Raw genomic sequence first — 24,659 nt, forward strand, 5'->3', positions numbered from 1 at the left:
CTACTGGAGGGATAAAGGTAAGATAAGGTATTTTTGCCTCTTGGCTGAAACAGCTGTAAGATATTTCCCAATTTCTATTCCTGTATGTTATATATGTTAATAATTACTGGTATTTTTATATATTATATATGTAAAGCATAATATGTTGTACATGTATGTATATTGTTATAATTGGCATTTTAGTAAATAAATAAATTGACTTAATATAATGTCTAAAAGTTGATGAATACCACCTATTGATCCCCTCCATTTTCTTATTGCTATATATACATATATATGAATAAGAAGAAGAAACTTGTCAAAAGTGTCCAACAAGAACAATGTGCTTTACCACTGTGGTAGGTGCACCCATGCAAAACAATTCTCAAGCAAGTACCTCATCATATTAGCATGGATCAATGGATATGAAACATAAAATAAGAAAAGAAAACAAGCTTATTTGCAAGAATTGCAGACTAACCCTCACCGGAAGCTGGAACCTCACTGTCTGAAGTGTAGAAGACTGTATATATCTGGTGCACTGTCTTTACAATTAGTTGAACCACAAGGCATATCTGTTGTTTGATGCCAATACCTTGCTGGGAAACATGGAACAATTGCTGAACGGCATTCTGTGGAAGGAAGGGAAGGAAGAAAGGAAACCAGAACAGATATTAATGTAAAGAGACAAAATTGATTAAATAGCTTCCAAACTGAAAAAATAAGAAAAAGCTTATTGGGTTGTCTGGAAAGTTTGTGCTGATTTGTAAAGGAAAGAAAAAGGTCAATAAATACTTGATATTACATTTTTAATCAACCAAATATGAATCATTTTGTTTCACAATGCGTCTCCATCTTATCTTTAACTTGAAAATACCCTCTTCCCAGAATTGAGGCAGTTTCATGGCAACAAATTCATCAAGGTATCTTTTTACTTCATCCAAGGAATTGAAATTTTTACCATTAAGACTATTCTGCAGAGACCTGAATAAGTGGAAATTCGAAGGAGCAAGATCTGGTGAATATGGAGGGTGGAGTAACACATCCCAGCCGAGCTGCAACAATTTTCGTCTGGTTCCCAAAGCATCAAGTGCCGAAAATGAACTTTCTCATCTTCCATTTTAAAGGGTTACAGAATTAACACAGATTATAGGAACATAAACCTTCTACTATGAAAAGATAGCTTAAACTGTGCTCTAAATGGAGATGTAGTCAAATCCTATTTTATGAACTCAACCATGTTCTAAAATAAGTCTAAAGGTAAGCTACTATAAACCGGCACAAACTTTCCGGACAACCCAATACATTCCTTTAAACCAGCCATATCCAAACAAAATATACTACCTGTTTTATGCTCAAACCAGCCAGATTGGCCTCTCACATCTACTCAACAGTGTCGTTCTAAAACTATACAATCAAATCATAAAAATCTCAACACTATGAGATGATGCATGATTAATTCAAAACAATGTGACTAAATAAGCATTACATTTGACAGAATAATCTGAATGCTAAAGGGTTAAATAGACTTTATATAGCTATGGTGTGGCCTCACCTGGAATTTGCATAACCGGTCTAGAACCCTTATCTTGCCCACGATATTAATGGTCTGGAAACCGTTCAGTGGCGTGCAACCAAGAGAATACCCTCCATCAGGCATTTGCCATATTCTGAACGCCTTACTTCCCTGGGCATGGATACATTGAAACTCCAACGTCTGGCAGCTGACTTGGCAGACACCCATAAAATTATTAACCATATTACTAACAATAACTCTGAGCACCTTTTCAAACTCCACCTGTATAACATCCATGGACATGTTTACAAAGTCAGAAAACAGCACAGCTCCCATGACTTTCAGAAGCATTTTTTCACGCTAAGTGTTGCTGAAGTATGGAACAAACTGCCGCCATCAGTTGTTAGTTGTCAGAGCACTGCATCCTTCAAAACTTCCATGCTTCCTGAGATTTGCCAACACTACACCTGATTTTCTTCCCTCCATACACATGCAAGCATGTATCTGACTCATACACTGTTCACTTCCCAGACATTTGTACATTACTGCATATGCTTTATGTGCACTTTTGACAAGTTGTGGTGCACCTGAGCACTGTATACAATAATTTCATTATTATTATTATTATATTCATAATATGAATAAGGGGTAATCTATCAGACAGCATTTATAAAAGAACTGTTTCTTATTCCCAGCCAAGTACAAGTGCTTAACCCATTAAAGCAGTGTTTCTCAAACGAGATGTCCCAGAGGCTGAGGGTTTTGGTTTCATGTGAAATAATGATAAGTTGATTAGATGCAAATACATTTATGTATTTCTGAGTGTAGCTTGTGTTTAATTCTACATTTATAATTCGAATTATACAGGCATGGCTTATTCAAAAGACTGGTGCTTGAAGACTATAAAGAAGCCCTACATGAATAAGGAATAAGGAATTGAAGAATCATTTGGTCTGATTAACCCTTTAGCTTTTAAACTGGCCATATCTGTTTTATGTTCATACCGACCAAATCTGGTTTCTCACACCAACCCTACAAAACCATTCAAAGAATTTAACAGTTACCTCATCAAAATCTCACAGCTACAATATAATGCATGATTATTTTGAGACCATGTAAATAAATAAGCATTATCTTAGGCAGAATAATGTGAATGCTAAAGGGTTAAGGTCTTGATTTAAAATCAACACCATCTTACAAGCTTATAAGCTTCTAGGCAAAGGGAACATGAACGGCCACAGGGGAGGTAGAAGAGATGTCAGGTTAGGTATGGGGATAATGTGTCATTGCAACACATTGCTGGGATCTTTTCGGTTTGAACGGCAGTTTTTTTCTAGTGGTGTCATATGAAATTGTCACCCATGATTATGACCCTAGCATCGATCTATTGCATTTCAATCTGTTTTAGGGTTAGGGGTGGGGGGAAGGGTATCTTTTTTCTTCACAAATGTAAATAAACCCAAACGAGGGACATATTCATATGGCACAGAATGGTTTTTACCTCAATGGACGTCATTGATTGGTTGAAATTGCAGAAATTGAAGGAAAAAACAACAAATATCATACAAACTATAGAATTTTCTCAAGAAAGCCAAGAGAAAAAGATGTTTTATAAACACATTCTACCAGTATACGAAGTTTAAAATTTTTTAGTTACCTAGAAATTATGTTAAAAACTGCCGTTCAAACCGAAAAGATCCCATTGCTGCATCCACCATTTGCTCAGGCTATCCCAGGCAACTCTCAGAGCAGTGGCTTAACCAGTTCCCATCCCGCCATCCCTATGATCATGTGACATGTGGCTGACCAACACATCCTAGAGCACATCACATACAAGAAAGAGGACACATCCCTGTTTCTGAGTTGTAGGTTGGATACAAAATGCAACCAACAGTAACCCATAATACATCGCTGCATCCACCATTTACTTGGGTTGTCCTGGGAAACCCTCAGAGCACTGTCCCAATCGACCCTCATCTCTATAAGATACTTCCTCATCTATCATGATCATGTGGCATGTGGCTGACCAACATGAGTTGCCACTCCAGATGGATCCTCACAGAAGACATGATACGCAACTCGGAAAATCAAGCAGCATGGCCAGACAGTCTGAGCTGACACTCTCAAACCATACAAGTAACAGGACACATCCCAGTTTCTGGGTATAGATGTTGGATCATCACCATCATCATCATCATCACTATCATTAATATCCACTTTCCATGCTGGCATGGGTTGGACGGTTTAACATGGAGCTGGCTAACAGTGAGCTGTCCAAACTCCAACTGTCTGTTGTGGAAATCCAGCAGAGAGTCCCTTGGTAGCAGAAGAGACGATGCCCTAAGAATAGCTGGAGGTGAAATACTGAAGCTGAGCTGAGAATGGAGAGTAACAGAAAAAAACAAAAAAAAACACTCTCAGAGTGAGAACAGTGGAGAAAAGTTATCAATAACCTATACAGAATAAAGAGAGAAGTGCTTCAGTAAGTGATCAATATTATAAAATTTAAGTAAATACTGTGCAACATAGCAAAATTGTCCTTTTTATGAATGAGTAAAACAAAGATGATCATGACTCTGATGATCTCAATGAGGTTATTCCCTGTGGCTAAACAATAACAAGTCACAGACATTTCAAGCTTAAATCTTTGGGAGGAAGCCTAAAAGATTGCTCCATCCTTAAACCTTTAGCATTCAGATTATTTTGTCAAAAGTAAGGCTTATCTATTCATAGCTTCAAGATTTTGATGATGTGATTGTATACTTTTAGAATGACACTGTAAGGTTGGTGTGAGAGGCCAGATCCAGCCTGTTTGAACATAAATCTAATGAAATATTTGAGTCGGATGTTGACAGTTTAAATGCTAATGGGTTAAAATAACACCAAATCATACAGTTTCAAAACAGAGCAAGCATTATTGCTGGTGAACTAAAATCAATAAACTAAGCATTAGATTTTGAAAATTTACAAAATATTTTAGGATATTTACTAAGGTTTTACTAAGGTTCAAAAATGATCTTGCTAAATCTCATCTAAGAATATGACATGTTATCAAGCAAGTAGAAACAATAATAAAAGCAAACGGTTTCCTATGAAAAACAAAATGCCGGCTAGTTTATATACTCACAGTTCTAGCCAAAAGGAATTCATTGAAAACTTGTCGTGGAGTACAATCTTCCAATAAAAGGATGGAGCAGAGTGCATCTGCAATTTGCTAAAAACAAAAAAAAGTACATATATACATATATGTATGTGTATATATATAAAATACAAAATGGGACAAGAACGCAAAACATCTGGACAACTAGGTGATACAAAAAGGGACAACAAAATATCCAGATAGATGATACAAAAAAAAACAAGGACGGGTCATTCGAAGCTTTCTATCCTCAGTCAAGAACCGGATCATCCTCGCAATTTCGGCTGATTAATCTTGAGATTGCTCCAATCTGGCCAGCCCCAAGGAAAAACTAAGCTAAGAGCATTAGATTCCCTGGAAGAAAGCATCGAATGTATACGAAAACAAGGACGGAAAAACAGACGATGTTACACGGATATAAATACAAAATATAATAAAAATAATAATAATAATAATAATAATAACAGGACATAACAACAGGTGTCTTTCGACTGGGGACGCATAGAATTCAGCTGGCAGAGATACAAATGTCTATGTGTGTGAGTGTAATACACATGTATGCAGGATTGGTCTGTAAGAGCCTTATGTCAGTGCCATGTAAAAAGACCACTTGTGCCAGGGCCACATTAAAGCACCCAGCACCATCTGTAAAGTGGTTGGCATTAGGAAGGGCATCCTACTATAGAAACCAAGCCAAATCAGATTGGAACCTGGTGCAGCTCCCTAGTTTGACAGCGCTGGTCAAACCGTCCAGCCCATGTCAGCATGGATAACAGACATTAGGGGATGACAATAATGATGGTGATGACCTGTGTATCTAGCCAGCTATATCATCCTCATCATCATTGTTTTAATAGCCACTTTTCCATTCTGAATTTTGAGTCTTTCTCTTTGTGAAATCACCTGTATGAGGGATATTATGATGTATAAAGTTATGGTGGCAGAACTAGCAGAACTGTTAGCAAGCCAGGCAAAATGCTTAGTGGCATTTCATCTGTCTTTATGTTCCAGGTTCAAATACCACCGAGGTCAACTTTGCTTTCATCCTTCCGGGGGTTGATAAATTAAGTACCAGTTGAATACTGGGGTTGATGTAATCAACTTAACCCCTCCCGTGAAATTTCAGACCTTATACCTATAGTAGAAAGTATTATGTTGTACAAAGTTTCCTTTCTGTGTTTTTCAAGATTTGAGAGAGATTTGGTTGATATTGCTAGCAAGCAGAACAACCATTAACAGGCTTCTTCATTAGCCTGAAAAAAAAATTACAGACGATGACAACGATGATGATGATGATGATGATGATGATGACGATTATGGTGATGATGATTCATTGCTACTGCTATAGCATGCAGTCAACCACAGTAACTATAATCACCTGACCTAACCTTAGAAAAAAATTCATTAGTGAAAACATCGTTATTATATTTGATGACTTTAATGCAAATATTATTTGTTTTGTTTACACAATGAATATTAATATTCTTCAAAATGGTACGTGAATGATATATTGTTAAAGGATTTAATATTATTAAACATATCAATGATGATGAATTAATACTGTTCATCTTCATTAATAGGTTTTATTTAAAAAGATGACCGTTAATAAATTCAATAATTTACATCTTTTGTTTCAGACACTCGACTGTGGCCATGCTGGGGCATCACCTTGTGGAATTTTAATCAAATGAATCAACCCAAGTATTTACTTTTCTTAAATTTGATACTTATTCCATCAGTCCCTTTTGACAGATTGCTGAAGTATGAGAACATAAACACACAAACACTAGTTGTCAAGTGGTGGTGGAACACACAGACATACATATATATATATATATATATATACCGGAGCCTGGTGCAGCCTTCTGGCTTCCCAGATCCCCGGTCGAACAGTCTAACCCATGCTAGCATGGAGAACGGACATTAAACGATGATGATGATGATGATGATTGTTATATTTCGGAATGGTCATTTTGCCAGTTTAGCCAATAAAAACACACGCACTATATATTTGGTGTTATTTATTTTTATTGGCTAAACTGGCAAAATGACCATTCCGAAATATAACAATATCTGTTTCAACACACGACTTCACATAAAAAAAATTGTACAACAAATATTTAAACGTATATAAGTGACCTCGTGAAGACTACCTGCAATTTTTTTTCCTCTGTCCTCCCGTCTCGGGATCTTTCTTTCTCCTATGTTTCCGACGAAGAGCTCCGCTCGAAACGTCATACCCTCCTTCTTCCATTTTCCTGAGCGCCTAATAATAATTATACTGTAATTGTTCCACGTGTTGTTGTTTTTTCTGTTTTCCCGTTTGGATTAACCTTATATATATATATATATATATGGCAGGCTTCTTTCAGTTTCCACCTACGAAATACACTCACAAGGCATTGGTCGACCTGAGGCTATAGTAGATGTTTGTCAAAGGTGCCATGCAGTGTGACTGAACCCAGAACCATGTGGTTTGGAAGCAAACAGTATAAATATAAGTGGTTGTGTGGTAAGTAGCTTGCTTACCAGCCACATGGTTCCAGGTTCAGTCCCTCTGCATGGCACCTTGGGCAAGCATCTTCTACTATAGCCTCGGGCTGACCAAAGCCCTGTGAGTGGATTTGGTAGACAGAAACTGAAAGAAGTCTGTCGTATATATATATATATATATATATATATATATGTATATATATGTGTTTGTATGTGTTTGTCCCCCCACCATCTCTTGACAACTGATGCTGGTGTGTTTATGTCCTTATAACTTAGCAGTTCAGCAAGAAGAGTGATGGAATAAGTACTAGGCTTACAAAGAATAAGTCCTGGAGTCAATTTGTTCGACTAAAGGCGGTGCTCCAGCATGGTCACAGTCAAATGACTGAAACAAGTAAAAGAATATACAATAAACGGTAAAGTAAATGGCATAGTAAGCCATATTCTACAGTGTCACTGACTTTTGATGCATTGTCTAACATGAGAATCTAATGATGATGTCAAAATACCAAAGAACATGGATATACTTACTTGGTCGGTTGCATTCACTTCTCTTAACAGTTTGCGGCATCCCTAAGCAAATAAATACAGAAATGTAAATTAACAAGAATTTAATATTAATCAGGCAATGATTAAAAAGTGCAAAAGAATTAAGTTGCATACAGATATGAATAAGTAGGGATGGCTTGTGCACACAATAGGTCACCATGAGCAGATATTTAAGAGGAATGTCTTTTGGAAACCAGTATATTAGTAAAACATGAACCAGATGGTTGATGACCATTCTACCGAAGAAGGTGCCTCAGGCAAATATGTGAGTCTTGGATCTTTTCGGTTTGAACAGCAGTTTTTAACATAATTTCTAGGTAACTAAAAACTTTTAAACTTCGCATACTGGTAGACTGTGTTTATAAAACATCTTTTTCTCTTGGCTTTATTGAGAAAATTCTATACTTTGTAAGATATTTGTTGTTTTTTTTTCTTCAATTTCTGCAATTTCAACAAATCAGTGACGTCTATTGAGGTAAAAAACATTCTGTGCCATATAAATATGTCCCTCGTTTAAGAAACAGATTGGATTTATTTACATTTCTGAAGAAAAAAAGATACCCTTCCCCCACCCCTAATCCTAAAACAGATTGAAATGCAATAGATCGATACTAGGGTCATAATTATGGGTGACAATTTCATATGACACCGCTAGAAAAAACTGCCGTTCAAACCGAAAAGATTCCGAGTCTCTTGTACATGAAGGATCCTGTATATCAGTGGTTCTTAACCTTTTTACGTAGTACTCCCCCTTTTAAGTAGTTGTTGTCTAGTGCATGATCATTGCCAGAGCAGCTAACTGGCTTCCATGCCAGTGGCACGTAAAATGCACCAGCTGAGCGTGATCGTTACCAGCGTCACCTTACTGGCACATGAAAAAAACATTCGAGCGAGGTCGTTGCCAGTGCCGCTGAACTGGCTCCTGTGCAGGTGACACATAAAAAGCACCATTCGAGTATGGCCATTGCCAGTACTGCCTTTTTTTTTTGTGACTTGAGACAGCATTCACTCGGGGTGGGTTGAGCTGGCTTCATTCATCCTCAATGCTGCATCATTGAGGATGCTTCATTCATCCTCAGTACAACCTGACTGACCCTTGTGTCGGTGGCACGTAAAAGCACCCACTACACTCTCGGAGTGGTTGGTGTTAGGAAGGGCATACAGCTGTAGAAACTCTGCCAGATCAGATTAGAGCCTGGTGCAGCAATCTGGTTCGCCAGTCCTCAGTCAAATCGTCCAACCCATGCTAGCATGGAAAGCGGAAATTAAACAATGATGATGCCCACCTAAGTGACAAGTGAAGTATCACAACAAAACCAACTTAACATGGATGATAATTTATAAATTTTACTCTTAGAAATGAATCGTATAACCTTTTAACAGTGAAATGCTAAAAAATTAATACACACCGTGACCTTTGGCGATTTATTGTGTTTGAGAAGATTCGTCAAGCCAAGTGAAATCATAGTTGTGGCCAGTGTCATGGCACATAAAAACACCTGTGCCGGTGACATGTAAACAGCACCCATTACACTCTTGGAATGGTTGGCATTAGGAAGGGCACCCAGCTGTAGAAACCAAGCCAAATCAGACTGGAACCTAGTGAAGCTCTATGGCTTACCAGTTCCAGTCAAACTGTCTAACCCATGCCAGCATCAAAAGTGGACCCTAAATAATGATGATGATGATGATGATGATGGTGATGGTGACAGACAAAAGTTGTAAATTTGCTTTATTCATTGCAAGTTAATGACTTCCTTGTGCTTGCTAAGATCTCATTTTATTTTAATAATCATTACCAGTTTCATCATGTATAATTACTATATGTAAAATCGAGCATGTTAATTATGTTACCCCACTTCCCGCTAAGTGGTTGGGGTGTTGGACTCATGATCGTAAGATTGTGGTTTCGATTCCTGGACCAGATGAAGCATTGTGTTCTTGAGCAAAACATTTTATTTCAAATTGCTCCAGTCTACTCAGCTGGCAAAAATTAGTAATCCTGTAATGGACTGGTGTCTCGTCCAGATGGGGAATTTATACGCCACTGAAACCGGGAAACCGGCCCTTAAGACCCTGGCATGGCTCCAGAAGGAAACACTTTTCCCTAGAGTCTAATACCCACTTTGACATGCCCATATTGAGAACCTCTACTCTATATGCTCACACAAGTTAGAAATAGCAACTACATCTTCCTCATGTACTATCTCAAAAGATGAATTGGACAATGTGGTCACTAATATACAAACAGATAGGGAAGTCACAACTGGCACCTGCCTGATCATGGGTGTTCTCAATCATAGTTGACCTGAGGCTAAAATATAATAACAGCAGCAGCAACGTAAGAACTTAGGTTAGTCTCTAGCTCAAGGAACTCTATTGAGCTAAATCTTCAGTACCTCACAGAAGTCAGCTGAGCATCATCATCATTATCATCATCATTTAAATTCAATTTCCATGCTGGCATGGGTTGGACGGCTTGACAGGAGCTGGCAAGCCAGAGGACTGCACTACGCTCTGCTGTCTGTTTTGGCATCAGCTGTACATATTTTTATACTTCTTGTTAGTTTTATATGTTTTTTGGTTTCATTTAGTTTTTATGGGAGTATTTGTTAAAAACAATAATTTTTGTTTTTACCTGAAGAATAGTAGCTTTGAAGTGACTGATGGCAGTCCACTGTCGACTGAGTACAGGGAAACATGATAATATGCTGGCAGAACATTGGGCCTCTAACTGCAATCCAGTGTGAACGTGACGGGACAACAAGAAGGCCTGGGCAGCAAGAAGGAATTCCTGGCTGTCTACAGCACTCCACATCTAGGAATAACAAAGAAGAAATTATTAAAAAATATTTTTTTAAAAATTAAGAAAAACAGTTTTTCATGCAAATATTGATTTCTTACATTGCCACAAGACCACAAATTTTAGAGAATTGTTAGCATGCTGGGCAAAATGCTTAGAGGTATTTCGTTTGTCCTTATGGTCTAAGTTCAAATTCCACCGAGGTCAATTTTGCCTTTCATCCTTTTTTTTTTTTTTATTTGTTCCTTCTCGAGCCATGCCTGGCTCATAAGGCGTATAGGTTCCCCACATGGACAGGATGCCGGTCCGTCGCAGGTGAGCTGCAAGATGCAGGAGGAAAGAGTGAGAGAAAGTTGTGGCGAAAGTGTCAGCAGAAGTCGCCATTACCTTCTGCCGGAGCCATGTGGAGCTTAGGTGATTTTGCTCATAAACACACATCACCCAGTCTGAGATTTGAACCCGCGATCCCTCGACCGCGAGTCCACTGCTCTAACCACTAGGCCATGAGCCTCCACCTTTCATCCTTTTGGAGTTGATAAAATAAGTACCAGTTGAGTAGTGAGGGTAGATGTAATTCACTTACCCCTACCCACAGACTTGATGGCCTTCTACCAAAATTCGAAACCAATATTTTCAGCCGTATTTATTTTATCAACCCCCACCCAATAAGAATGAAAAGCAGATTTGACTTGGGTAGGATTTACACCATAAATGTAAAGAGATGCCACTAAACACCTCAAAGTCTTCGGTTCAATACCCTAGCAATCCTACCAATACTTTAATTCCCTTCCAATCTGCTTTTGGTTTTATATTGTAAAAATTATTCAATTGAGTAGGCACGACTTCTAAATCCATGCGACTTTAACCTTTTAGTATTCAGAGCATTCTGTTGAATGCTATACTTGTTTATTCACATTGTTTCGAATTTATCATCTATTATCTTGTAGCTTCGATATTTCAATGATGCGATTGTTTATTTTAAGAATGACATTATAGGATAAGTGTGAGAGGCTCGATCTAGCCAATTTAAGCATCTAATAACCCAATGGTATGTCTTTTCTACTCCTCTGATGAGATTTGGCCCAGTAAAATGTTTTAATTACTGGAATTTAATTCTTTGGGCAAAATCGAAACAGCTGTAAGAGAATATGTTGAATTTTTGCAGTTAATCTATATATATAAAACTGTAGTTGTGTGAGTGTCTGTCCCCTTCGATTTAGATTCCTAACTACTCCCACATTTTGCGGTGCAGTTTAACCAAATTCGGGTATCTTATAGTCGTGATTCATATTGAGCCCGTCTGAGTATTAGCGCGCGTCTACGATGAGTCTACGATTTTAAAAATAATTTAACATCATTTTTTATTCTATTTTAATGCATAATTTTTCGTGTGTCGATGGCGGCGGAGTTGGCGTCCATGGTCACACCTGCACCTGTTTGCTTCTCCCCCTTCTTCCCTCCCTCGTGAAGCTGTGGGGAAGGGAATGTAAGGAAATTAACGTCGTAAAGCATTGTCAAGGAGACCAGCGTTCTTTTAGAACAACGACTTCATGGCTTGAAGACACCAAAACAGAAATGGCTAAGAAAGCCCGAATTGGCATCTATAAGGGAAGTAACTCTCTAAAAATGCTTATATAGTTATTTCCCTTACAAACCCGAGCAACGCCGGGCGATACTGCTAGTAAATTATATTAATACTGCATCTTCATTTTCTGAATTTTAATTGTGTGTGTGCACATGTGTGTCTTTGTGTCTGTATGTGTCCCACCACAACACCACTTGACAACCTGTGTTGGTGTGTTTACGTTGCTGTAACTTAGCAGTTCAGCAAAATATTAAAAAAACCTGATAGAATAAGTACTAGGCTTAACAAATAAGTCCTGGGGTTGAATTGTTCAACTAAAACATCTTCAAGGCAGTGCTCCAGCATGGCCACAGTCAAAGGACTGAAACGAGTAAAAGAAAAAGAATAAAAGCATTAGAATTGTACAAACCTTTTCAGGCATATCAAGAAGCAACTTGATCTGTGAAGCTACACTATAGAAGTGGTTTTCTGTCTGTTTTCTGAAAGTGAAAGAGCGAGAGATGTTATCAACATAGAACTTCTAATGAAACGTAATGTTTTACTTAATTTTGAAAAATTAGTCAAAAAGTTTTAGACATTTACTAAAACAACTAATTTTCTTCTTTATCAACTGGTGTTTGGAAAAGAATTTACCAGAAAGTTCTAACGCTAAACCTGATTTTTTCCCGCCAACACTACACCTGATTTTCTACCCTCCATACACATGCAAGCATGTATCTGACTCATACACTGTTCACTTCCCAGACATTTGTACATTACTGCATATGCTTTATATGCACTTTTGACAAGTTGTTGTGCACATGAGCACTGTATACAATAATTTCATTATTATTATTATTATTGAGTGAGAGAGCAGTTCATGCCATCAAGGTGACACTGGGGTAAAATATACGAAGCCCAATATACCCATCATGACTACCCGTCTGATAAAGGTACACCAGGCACATGCATCACAACCATATGTGCGCGACATGGTGATCTCATATCAAGATAAACAGCACATGACCTTGCAGGTGGGGCCCAGTTAGAATTTTCTTCAGGTTGAGTAGCCCATCCAGCTCAAACGGTCTCTGAATAAGGGTTGTTTAAGGATGTTGAAAGAACCACCCATGTTTCCAGAGGCGAACTATTCAAACCCCAAAGAATCCCTCTCAACACATGGCTATGATGCTCCCCCACTACTTCTGCTCGTGATCAGAGATGCACATATCGTCAGCCACTAAGGGACATGCTCAACTGGTTAAGGTCAAACAACTGACAAGCAAATCTGTGGTATTGAGCAGAATATTTGCTGTAGCCCATCTTTTATACCAAGACAAAACAATGTACATGATAACACTTCCAATCAGTTAAGATTATTATTATTATTATTATCATTATTATTATTATTATTATTATCATTATTATTATTATCATTATTATTATTATCATTTAAAAATTTAAACAAAAGGATTTAATTTATGAATGAACACGTTAAATAGGAGGGTTCTGTATCAGAACCACAGGAGGTGATTTCAAGTGAGTTTGTACACAGGTCAGCTGGCAAGTTCATGCAGGATTTCTCTACGGCCCACCCTCATATCAAAAGGTTTAAATTCATATTACAAATAATAAAAGACAGGTGACGCAGCTTACTGTCAATAACAGTTAATACTGCAGACAAAAACTTTAAAAAAAAACTTACCTGCTTTTGTCAGCTAAAGGTCGGTGGATGTAAGAAGTTCCTTTTGCAAGATGATTCTGTTTTAATTGTTTGCAGAGTTCTTCAATTTTCGAGATTGAGTTCATTACCTGTAAAGATAACGGAGTAAAATTTTAAAATACTTTCTGCAAAAATCCATTCATCGTCGTTTTTACATTGATTTATCCAAGCTTGCATGTTGGGATGGATTTACTCTAGCACAACATTCCATTGATTGAGGGATCCTTTTAATCAACTGCTTTACTAATCCTTAGACTAGCTTCCATGTCTAAGTTGGGTTTTCTGTTTCATAGGTTTAATTCTTCTTGGACTGCTTCACATATTCTCACCCAATGTCATCTGCCAAACTGCAACACAAGTCTGCACCTGATTAGTCTTCTCACTTGCACACTACATCTGATTTTTCTCTCAGTTAGTTTGTACCACATCATTTTGTTATTGTTTGTTCCTACTCGAGCCATGCCGGGCTCATAAGGGCCGGTTTCCCGGTTCCCTTGGCGTATAGGTTCCCTACCTGGACGGGACGCTGGTCCGTCGCAGGTGAACTGCAAGATGCAGGAGGAAAGAGTGAGAGAAAGCTGTGGCGAAAGAGTCAGCAGAAGTTCGCCATTACCTTCTGCTGGAGCCGCATGGAGCTTAGGTGTTTCGCTCATAAACACACACATCGCCCGGTCTGAGATTCGAACCCGCAATCCCTCGACCGCAAGTCCGCTGCTCTAACCACTAGGCCACGTGCCTCCACTACCACATCATTCATTTGTACTAACATTACACAACCAGTGAAGCATGCTCAGCTCACTTTTTTGCAAGCCTTCCCAAATCCAACATCTTCAATGCCTATGACTTGCAATCAAGCAACATCACAATTTGTACACAACGATCATAAAATCTACCCTTAACTTAGATAGAAAATATTGTACATACACCATGGTCTCCATTCAGTTTCCATCTACCAAATCCGCTCACGGGGCTTTGGTCAAGCTGGGGCTATTGTAGAAGACACTCGTCCAAAGTTCTGCATGGTGTGACTGAACCCAGAACCATATCGCTGGGAAGCTAGCTTCTGAACCACACAGCCAGCTTACCTATTTTTTAAAGATTGTAGTGTATGATATGCAGGCAGTATGGCTGCTGTTTATATCAAGTTGGACAATTATATAATTATATAGAAGCCTTCTGGCTCAATCAGAACCAATCTGGGATAAAGTAAAAATTATATGAAAAGTGCACTAATTGCAAATTCATGATTACATTATCACTCAGCCTAGATGTAGCAATCTAACAGTCGCAACTCACAGCAATTGTTAATGCAGAAAAGCCAAAAATGAGCTTAGCTGGAACCGATGAAAGGTTTACACAAACCAATGGAGAAAAGGGAGAAAGACTCTATACAGTCACTCACCTCGCTAGAAGTAGCAGCAAAACTTCTTTCAAATCACAGATTGTAAAATGTGATTCTGAGTGACCATGGTTTAAACAGCTTTAATTCACAGTCCTGAGCGACTGTGGATTGAACAGCTTTAATTCTAGCTCTGTGCAACCAGGTTGATCTGGAGTTATACAATTACAAAAATAACAACAAAATACTTACATTCTGGGAACTTTTCTTCATGTCTGTGATGGTATCAGCAGCTTCAATTAAATCTCTGTATCTTTCTCTGCAAATAAAAGAGAAAATCATTTGCTGTTTAACAAAAGTTAGACACATGAAGTCTTACTTTTTCATCATCATCATCATCATCGTTTAACGTCCGCTTTCCATGCTAGCATGGTTTGAACAATTTGACTGAGGTCTGGCAAACCAGATGGCTGCACCAGACTCCAACCCGATCCGGCAGAGTTTCTACAGCTTGATGCCCTTCCTAATGCCAACCACTCCGAGAGTGTTGTGGGTGCTTTTACATGCCCCCGGCACGAGGGCCAGTCAGGCGGTACTGGCAACGGCCACACTCAAATGGTGCTTTTTATGTGCCACCTGCACAGGAGCCAATCCAGCAACACTGGCAACAACCTTGCTTGAATGTTTTTTTCACGTGCCACCAGCACAAGTGCCAGTAAGGCAATGCAAGTAACGATCACACTCGAATGGTGTTTTTTACGTGCCACAGACACAGAGGCCAGCTTGTTGCTCTGGCAACGATCACGCTCGTATGGTACTCTTAGCGCTCCACTAGCACGGATGCCAGTCATCGAATTTAATTTCAATTTCACTTGCCTCAACAGGTCTTCGCAAGGAGAATTTAGGGTCCAATATTGTTTGTTAAATAGAATTATATTTAAATAACTAAAAAAAAAAATCACCAGCACTGTTTATTCTGTTTTCTTGGTCTGGAGAAAGAGATACTATTGTCTGTGGTCTATACAAAGACTCCTAGACTTGTGAGATTGACACCATTAATATTCCTCTTGAACCTCTACAAGTCAACGCTTGCCAGAAAAGATATGAGCCAGCATTGAAAAGAAAGGATCAGAGAGAGATTTGTGCAGAGCCTGGTAGAATGAGACATGAGAAGTTTAACCCTTTCGTTACTGTAATTATTTTGAGATGCTCTGTGTTTCTTTCAATTAATTTAAAATATAACATAGAATTTAGTAAAATCAATTAGTTATCATTAAGCTAGTGTTAGGAACATAAATTGTGACCAAGGCTTGGTGGAAGATTTTAATTCAAAACTTATGAAAAGAAGACATTTATACTACTGAGCCAGAGCTGGTTTTGGCCGTGTTAGTAACAAAAGGGTTAAGAAGATCAAGAATACCTGAGTAGGGGTGGCATGAGCCCAACCTGCCTCAAGGAGCAGAGGCCATTGTACTAGTGGTTGGAAAACCAGAGAAAGGAGACAGCTGTTTCTTGCTTGATCCAACACTGAATTGCTCATGGGTATTTTCAGGGTGCAAGATTTTTCAGAGGACCTTGCTAGCATGCAGTATGAAGGTAATCTTAGGACAGTTGTATGCTTTCTTTAATTAATCTCTTAATAATCTCTGCATACATTTATATATATATAATATATATGAGCAATCCTAATCTTGTGGGCTCCTAAGTGCTGGTGCCATGTAACAAGCACCTGTACCAATGACACATAAACGCACCTCAGCTGGCGCTGCATAGAAGCACCCAATACACTTTGTAAAGTAGTTGGCATTAGGAAGGGCATCCAGCTGTAGAAACCATGCCAAGACAGCTATCAAGCCTGGGCAAGATCCTCAGCTGGCCAGTTCCTGTCAAACCATCCAACCCATGCCAGCAGGGAAAATGTACATTAAATGATGATGATGTTGATGTGTGTGTGTATATATATATATATATATATATATATGTATAAAATTATAAATTAGGGTATCTACGAGATACCACCATGCTGAAAATAGCAGCCATGATCTGACTTTAAAACCACCTAAATTGTCCATATATCAACACGTGTTGATATATGGATAATTTAGGTGGCTTTAAAGTCAGATCATGGCTGCTATTTTCAGCATGGTGGTATCTCATAGATACCCTAATTTATAATTTTAAATATTATTACCTTTGAAGGTTATTTTTCCCATGCTGACCACTTGATAAAATCGTTATTTTATTTTTAAATTAACGATCTTATCCTTATATATATAGGCAGGATCAGAGCATCAGAAAAATCGTTTAACGTCCACTTTCCATGCTAGCATGGGTTGGACAATTTGACTAAGGACTGGCAAACCAGATGGCTGCACCAGGCTCCAATCTGATCTGGCAGAGTTTCTACAGCTGGATGCCCTTCCTAACGCCAAACACTCTGAGAGTGTAGTGGGTGCTTTTACGTGCCACTAGCATGAGGGCCAATCAGGTGGTACTGGCAGTGGCCACGTACAAATGGTGTTTTTTACATGCCACCTGCACAGGAGCCAGTCCAGTGGCACTGGCAATGACCTTGCTTGAATGTCTTTTCACGTGCCAGTAAGGTGACGCTCGAATGGTGCTTTTTACATGCCACTGGCACAGAAGCCAGTTTCCTGCTCTGACAATGATCACGCTCAGATGGGGCTCTTAGCACTCCACTAGTACGGATGCCCACAAGCACAAGTGCCAGTAAAGTGACTAGTGCCAATTAAAATTCACAAGTTTTGTCCTATTAAATGATGCTTACACATTGGATAATGTAATCCTGGATACACTATGCTTGCAAATAAAAAAAAATCACCGGATCGTCAAAGATAAAATATTTTGGACCATAGATCTGCTCAGTCAGAGCTGACCCAGGACTATGGAACAGCATATATTGAAGAAATAAGGCAATGCTTACCCAACCATTATGCGCAGTTCTTCCTTCTTACGTTCTATATCCAGTCTGAAAGTCAAAGTAAAAAAGGACATTATATATTTGTAAGATCATAGCAGAGAACATTATACAATTAAAGGTATAAGACATCAATGGTCATCAATGTATTTCATTATGTACATTTTGTACTTCTTAGTTTCGTCTGAGCCTCATTTAGCTACAAATACAAAGGTAAACATAAAAGAAAAATGTTTCACTCTCCAATACAAACATATTCCCAAAATTTTCTTAAATGGCCCATAAACACCTTCCACACTGCAGTTGCTTTTGTTCCAGCACACAATCAGGGATGTTTGGCCTCATGACTGGCACAAACTGATTAAATTTGGTGATCATTCCAGTACTGGACAAGGATTCTGGATTATTTGTTATATTTACTTTACTTTACATGATTATGAACTTATGTTAACTTGCAAGTCTTTTACAATTATCTCCCATTAGGCTATAACTATTTTGAATGATGGTAGACGAGATGGGGAGGTTATAAGAAATATGAACTGGTAGGATCTTCTAAGAGAAACAATGACAGGATAAAGCACTCTCAGCTCTAGAAACTTACCGATTCTTCTTCTCTATTTCACGTATTTCTTGAATTGTGTATTTTTCAAACATCAAATTTGTATCCATTTCATGAAGAGGAAGATCTGAATATACAATAAGATTAGGTATAATGATAATATGATGATACCATAAAAATAATATGAGGATATTATACCATCTTTACAACAGCACAATGTAATACGAAGATGAAATGAGCGTCATATGATGATGATGTGAAGATGAGATGATATGACAATCACATGATCATTACATTATAATGAGATGATGGCGATGAGTGATGACATAAGGACAAATCAAAGACATACAGATGATATGATAAAGATGACAAGATGATGAGAAAACAATCAAATAATGATGACATGAAGAGGAGATAAAATGAAGATGAGACAGTTGATACTGGCATTGCTGTACCAAATCATTCAGTCTCAAGTTCAGCACCTTGAGCAAGTGTCTTCTGTAGATCTGGGCTGACCAAAGCCTTGTGTGTGGATTTGGTAAAGAGAAACTGAAAGAAGCACATTTTGTGTGTATGTGTCCTACCCTCTCCCTCCTCTCTATCTGTGAGGTAGTTGGCATTAGGAGGAGCATATATATATATATATAGAGACACACACACACATATACCACTGGTTAAGTTATTTTGTCTTACATCATTTCTGATGATACGTCAGTCACTCTAAAATATTAAATAAATATTAGATACAGTATTAATTTATGTCACCTGGCAAAACAGTAACAATGTTCATAATATACTGTACTGTTAATTACAGGTTGTATCGATTGGTTACGTTCATATTCGTCTCCGAGAAACAAATAAAAAAGCAACAGAAACATGTAATCTATATAGAATTTCAAAATTAATGTTAAAATACAGTATACATCATTGATCCCAAGCTTCGTCATTTTACATCGAAGATGCCAGCACCGCCTGACTGGCATCTGTGTCGGTGACACGTAAAAGCACCAACTGATCGTGGTTGTTTGCCAGTCACCTCTGGCCCCTGTGCCGGTGGCACATAAAAAGCATCCACTACACTCACGGAGTGGTTGGCATTAGGAAGGGCATCCAGCTGTAGAAACACTGCCAGATCAGACTGGAGCCTGGTGCAGCCTCCTGGCTTCCCAGACCCCGGTCGAACCGTCCAACCCATGCTAGCATGGAAAATGGACGTTAAACGATGATGATGATGATGAAAAGGCAAGAGGCTTTTTCTCATTTAGATAAATGTCTTGCTTTATTTGGGTATATGGGTCCCAATGCAGAATGTTTTGTAAACATTTTGGGGGATTATCAAGATACTATTGCAGCTTATTACCTAATCTTTAAAGAGAGAAAGAAAAAGACAATTCAAGGAACTTTAGACAAGTTTGCACAATGAGCTACACCATCACAACAGGAGTCAGCTGACAATCCCCAACCATTAACATCTCCTATGTAACCTCTTCCTCCTCCTCCTCCTCCTCCTACAATAGCCTCAATGAGTAACACCAATGTCAGCCATCAGGTGGCAATAGTACAGTATTTGAAATTATTTGCTGCTAATATAAAAGGAGCCTAGGCTTGCCTAACGATTTACCACATTCTTAGGCTAACATAAAAACAACCTGGGCAGCCTAGGTTTTAATTATTACACATATATAATGGTTTGTCTGGAAAGTTCATGCCGATTTATAGTAGCTTACCTTTTGACTTATTTTAGAACATGGTTGAGTCCATAAAATAGGATTTGACTACACCTCCATTTGGAGCACAGTTTAAGCTATCTTCTCGTGGAAGAAGGTTTTTGGGAACCAGACAAAAATTGCTGCAGCTTGGCTGGGATGTGATACCCCACCCTCCATATTCACCAAATATTGTTCCTTCAGATTTCCACTTAATCACGTCTCTGCAGAATAGTCTTAATGGTAAAAATTTCAATTCCTTGGATGATGTAAAAAGATACCTAGATGAATTCTTTGCCATGAAACCACCTCAATTCTGGGAAGAGGGTATTTTCAAGTTAAAGGAAAGATGGAGAGGCATTGTACAACAAAATGGTTCATATTTGGTTGATTAAAAATGTAATGGCAAGTATTTATTGACCTTTTTCTTTCCTTTAAAAATCGGCATGAACTTTCCGGACAACCCAATACATTTAAATAATGGATATTTCAACTTGAGTCATTTTTCAACTGATGTCATGTCTTCTGAAACCAATTAACAACATAGGATGAGGTACAAATGTGTGTGTGTATGTGTGTGTGAGTGTGTGTGTGTGTGTGTGTGTATGTATGTGTGCATGTGTGTGATTATGCATAACCTTATCTTGACATCAAGTGATGGTGGTAAACATGCATTGCCATTCATAGAAGTGGTGTCGTTCATATCTGGGGGAGGGGGGGTCTTCCTTGGGGGAAGCAAGCTTGGCCATGGGAAATATTGCTTGGAAATAGGGGACAGTTCTCAACGAGAAAGACATCAGGCCATAGAAAATCTACCTGACCAAATTCTGTTTGACCCATGTAAGCATGGAAAAGTGAAGATGACATTGTCACATGTCAACAACATGAAGATGACAACATGAGGATGACATATGACAAGATAACAATGACATAATTAAGACATGATGAGAAGACCACACTAAGAAAACAGGGAGGTGACACAATGATAATGTGACAATGACACTATAATGTCATGGCAATAACAAAACACCATGAAAGTAATATGAAGCAATTAACCCCTTACCCAACAATTATTTTGAAAATAAATGTATTTTTTCAGACATATTTTTTAATTGTTTTATTTTACTATGTTTTGAATGGTGATTTCGAGGCATATTTCAAACCTTATTTATTATGAATTTTAATTCAATAATATTGATTTTAAATTACCGCTTTGGGCAGAAACGAGTTATACTCGTATATGTCAAAAAAGAGTTTATAATAGACGAAGGAACTCGTTTGCTGTCGATTTTGGCGAGTCATCTTTTGACAAGTTAACTCGCCAGAGATAAAAAAAAACGATTTCGGTCAAAACGCATATATTCGTTTCTGCCGGGTAAGGGGTTAAAGTAAATAAGATGTTTCTGTTACTTTCAGATTTTCTTCTAGTCTTAATTTGATTTTCTCAAAGTTTTAAATTATACTTTTACAGCTTTATATCTATCTTAGGATCGTTACCTTTTGACTGACAGATTTCAAAAATAATTTTTTGTAACTAAACACTTTCAAACTTCGGACACTAGTAGAATGTGTCATATAAAGCATCTTTTACTCTTAGCGTTTTTGAGAAAAACTTATATTTAGGAAATTATTTCACGTTAAAGTTGTCATATTTCGGCAATTTCAATCAATCAATGACGTGTATTCAGCTGAATAAAATTCCTGACGTTGTTTGTCAACAACAACTATCAGCGGTGTATTTTTCATTTGTCACTGTTATTTATGACATTGTTCATGGTTTTAGTTTTAAGAATTTAGGGTTAGGGTTTTAAGGTTAGGGTTTTAGGGTTAGGGTGTTAGGGTTAGGGTTTTAGGGTTGAGGTTTTAGGGTTAGGGTTGTCATAAATAACAGTGACAAATGAAATATACACTCTTGGAAGTTCTTGTTGACAAACAATGGCTTTAATTTTATTCAGCTGAATACACGTCATTGATTGGTTGAAATTACCGAAATACAACTTTAACATGAAATAACTTCCTAAATATAAGCTTTTCTCAAAAACGCTAAGAGTAAAAGATGTTTTATACGATACATTCTACCAGTGTCCGAAGTTTGAAAGTGTTTAGTTACAAAAAATTATTTTTTAAATCTGTCGGTCAAAAGGTTAAGATTACTATTTTATAATGACAAGTTATTCAAAAATTTGAATACTTGCTTAATGGCCAAGCAGATGTTCTGCTGTGGATGCTGAAGTATCAGAGGAAGTGGAATGGTCCTTTGTCAGCCAAGCTAACTGGAGTAAAGAGAGTTATGTGCCTTGGCCCAGGACAAATCCCTGTAGTCATATGGTTATGGTCAGTTGATGAGGCCTAAATACAGGTAGATAGATAGGGTTATTTGTGGATCAAATGTCTTAATATAAATTCTGACCTAACTGCCAATATAGCACACAAATGACACAACCATCCACATACACAAAGACAACACAACAACGGACACGACTGAGAAAACCATCAACAGACAGACGACACAACATCAACAAGAATATAGGCGAAATCACAATCGAAGCAGACGACCACGAATACAAACAACATAACAACCAACAGACAAGACCACGAATACAAACAGCCTAACAACCAACAGACAAGACCACGAATACAAACAGCCTAACAACCAACAGACAAGACCACGAATACAAACAGCATAACAACCAACAGACAAGACTACGAATACAAACAGCCTAACAACCAACAGACAAGACCACGAATACAAACAGCATAACAACCAACAGACAAGACCACGAATACAAACAGCCTAACAACCAACAGACAAGACCACGAATACAAACAGCCTAACAACCAACAGACAAGACCACGAATACGAACAGCATAATACAAACAGCATAACAACCAACAGACAAGACCACGAATACAAACAGCCTAACAACCAACAGACAAGACCACGAATACAAACAGCATAACAACCAACAGACAAGACCACGAATACAAACAGCCTAACAACCAACAGACAAGACCACGAATACAAACAGCCTAACAACCAACAGACAAGACCACGACTACAAACAGCATAACAACCAACAGACAAGACCACGAATACGAACAGCATAATACAAACAGCATAACAACCAACAGATAAGACCACGAATATAAACAGACAACACAACTATCGACATACAAACAACATAACTTCAAAACATCGACAACACAACCACCGACATACCGATGACACAGTTATTTAGACGACATACAGTGACTGTCAACGATATCGACCTCACTCGTCGAGGATTGAAAACGTCCATGGAGGGCAACGCCTGTCCTCATGTGAATACTGACAAACGGCAAAGGTAAGCAAACGACGACAACAATTAAACTCGATACGAGACAATATTTATTATTGTTATTATTACAAACAGCAGGTAAAAATCATAAATGCAGATTGGCCGTTTGAGTGGTATTTATAAGTGTGAATTTTATGACAGTGCTTAACTTCATAAATCACTACTGTATAATAAAAGAAATAGTTGAGTAATACACAAGCAAAGAAGGAAAACAAAAGACTCTACTCCGTAACTCCGGCTTCCAGAAATAGCAGCCAAAATCTCCTTCGAATCACACTCTATTGGCTTTAAAATTAGAACGGCACATTAGATAGTGCAACCCTTGATAGCTGTAAAATTTCCAAGAGGCTCACGGCAGCAACAGTTCTGGATATAGTTGGAACTCTCTACTCAGTCAGGGCTGACAGAGAGGAGGGAGATTTAAATAACAATTGGAGAAATCCAGGAATATTGTTGGCTTTGGTTGTCGGCAAAAGACCGACAAAATGTGAAGGCATGATAAACGATAAACGAGACAGACACGGAAAAAAAAAAACAACACATAAACTGCCAAAAGATTAATAGTTAACGATAACTAGGAAAGTAGTAAATTTAAGCAACAATAAATAATATAATAAAGAGTTAATTTAATGAATAAAATGTAATTTCCTTTAACTTCCTGAGGATTTTTTTTTTCTTAATGACGTGTTACACAAATCTTGTATTCGAATCATAACAACACAAATTGTCAGCTGATTTCAGAGATACACACAGATACACTAGGTATAAAAGCAGTAATAGCATCAAAAGAATCATACCAGGTTGTGTTAAAAATGAATGAGATGAAAATAACAGAGAAAGGCGTCTAAATATGATGTTTACTTACTCTGGACTGGCTTCTTCGACGCCATGCTTGGTACACAATTCCAAGGGAGGCAATAAAAAGAATTAAAGTAATTCTTATTTCCCTTTATTTCTCACAGTCTTGCGAAATTTAATGTTCTTTGACCAATTCTACTGAGGCAAGAGAGAGC

General features: G+C 37.9%; 1 protein-coding gene across 4 annotated transcripts in view; it reads right to left on the reverse strand.

Moving 5' to 3' along the window:
• Positions 1–24,639, reverse strand: part of LOC115220533 (conserved oligomeric Golgi complex subunit 1) — a 264,126-nt gene extending 239,487 nt beyond the window's left edge. For 2 of the 4 annotated variants that reach the window (XM_036510123.1, XM_036510124.1), the window contains exons 1-10: positions 24,512–24,639; positions 18,645–18,729; positions 18,050–18,094; positions 15,358–15,424; positions 13,749–13,855; positions 12,474–12,543; positions 10,315–10,494; positions 7,659–7,700; positions 4,623–4,709; positions 467–611 (exon numbers count right to left, since the gene is read on the reverse strand). In XM_036510123.1, the coding sequence (XP_036366016.1) occupies positions 467–611; positions 4,623–4,709; positions 7,659–7,700; positions 10,315–10,494; positions 12,474–12,543; positions 13,749–13,855; positions 15,358–15,424; positions 18,050–18,094; positions 18,645–18,729; positions 24,512–24,536 (853 nt within the window). In that variant the 5' untranslated portion in view covers positions 24,537–24,639. Of the gene's footprint in view, positions 1–460; positions 612–4,622; positions 4,710–7,658; positions 7,701–10,314; positions 10,495–12,473; positions 12,544–13,748; positions 13,856–15,357; positions 15,425–18,049; positions 18,095–18,644; positions 18,730–24,511 lie in introns of all 4 variants that reach the window. The other 2 variants (XM_036510122.1, XM_029790675.2) reach the window with 1 other exon arrangement.
• Positions 24,640–24,659: the final 20 nt, after the last annotated feature.

This window comes from Octopus sinensis, linkage group LG16 (assembly GCF_006345805.1).
Source record: "Octopus sinensis linkage group LG16, ASM634580v1, whole genome shotgun sequence".
Lineage (NCBI taxonomy): Eukaryota > Metazoa > Mollusca > Cephalopoda > Octopoda > Octopodidae > Octopus > Octopus sinensis.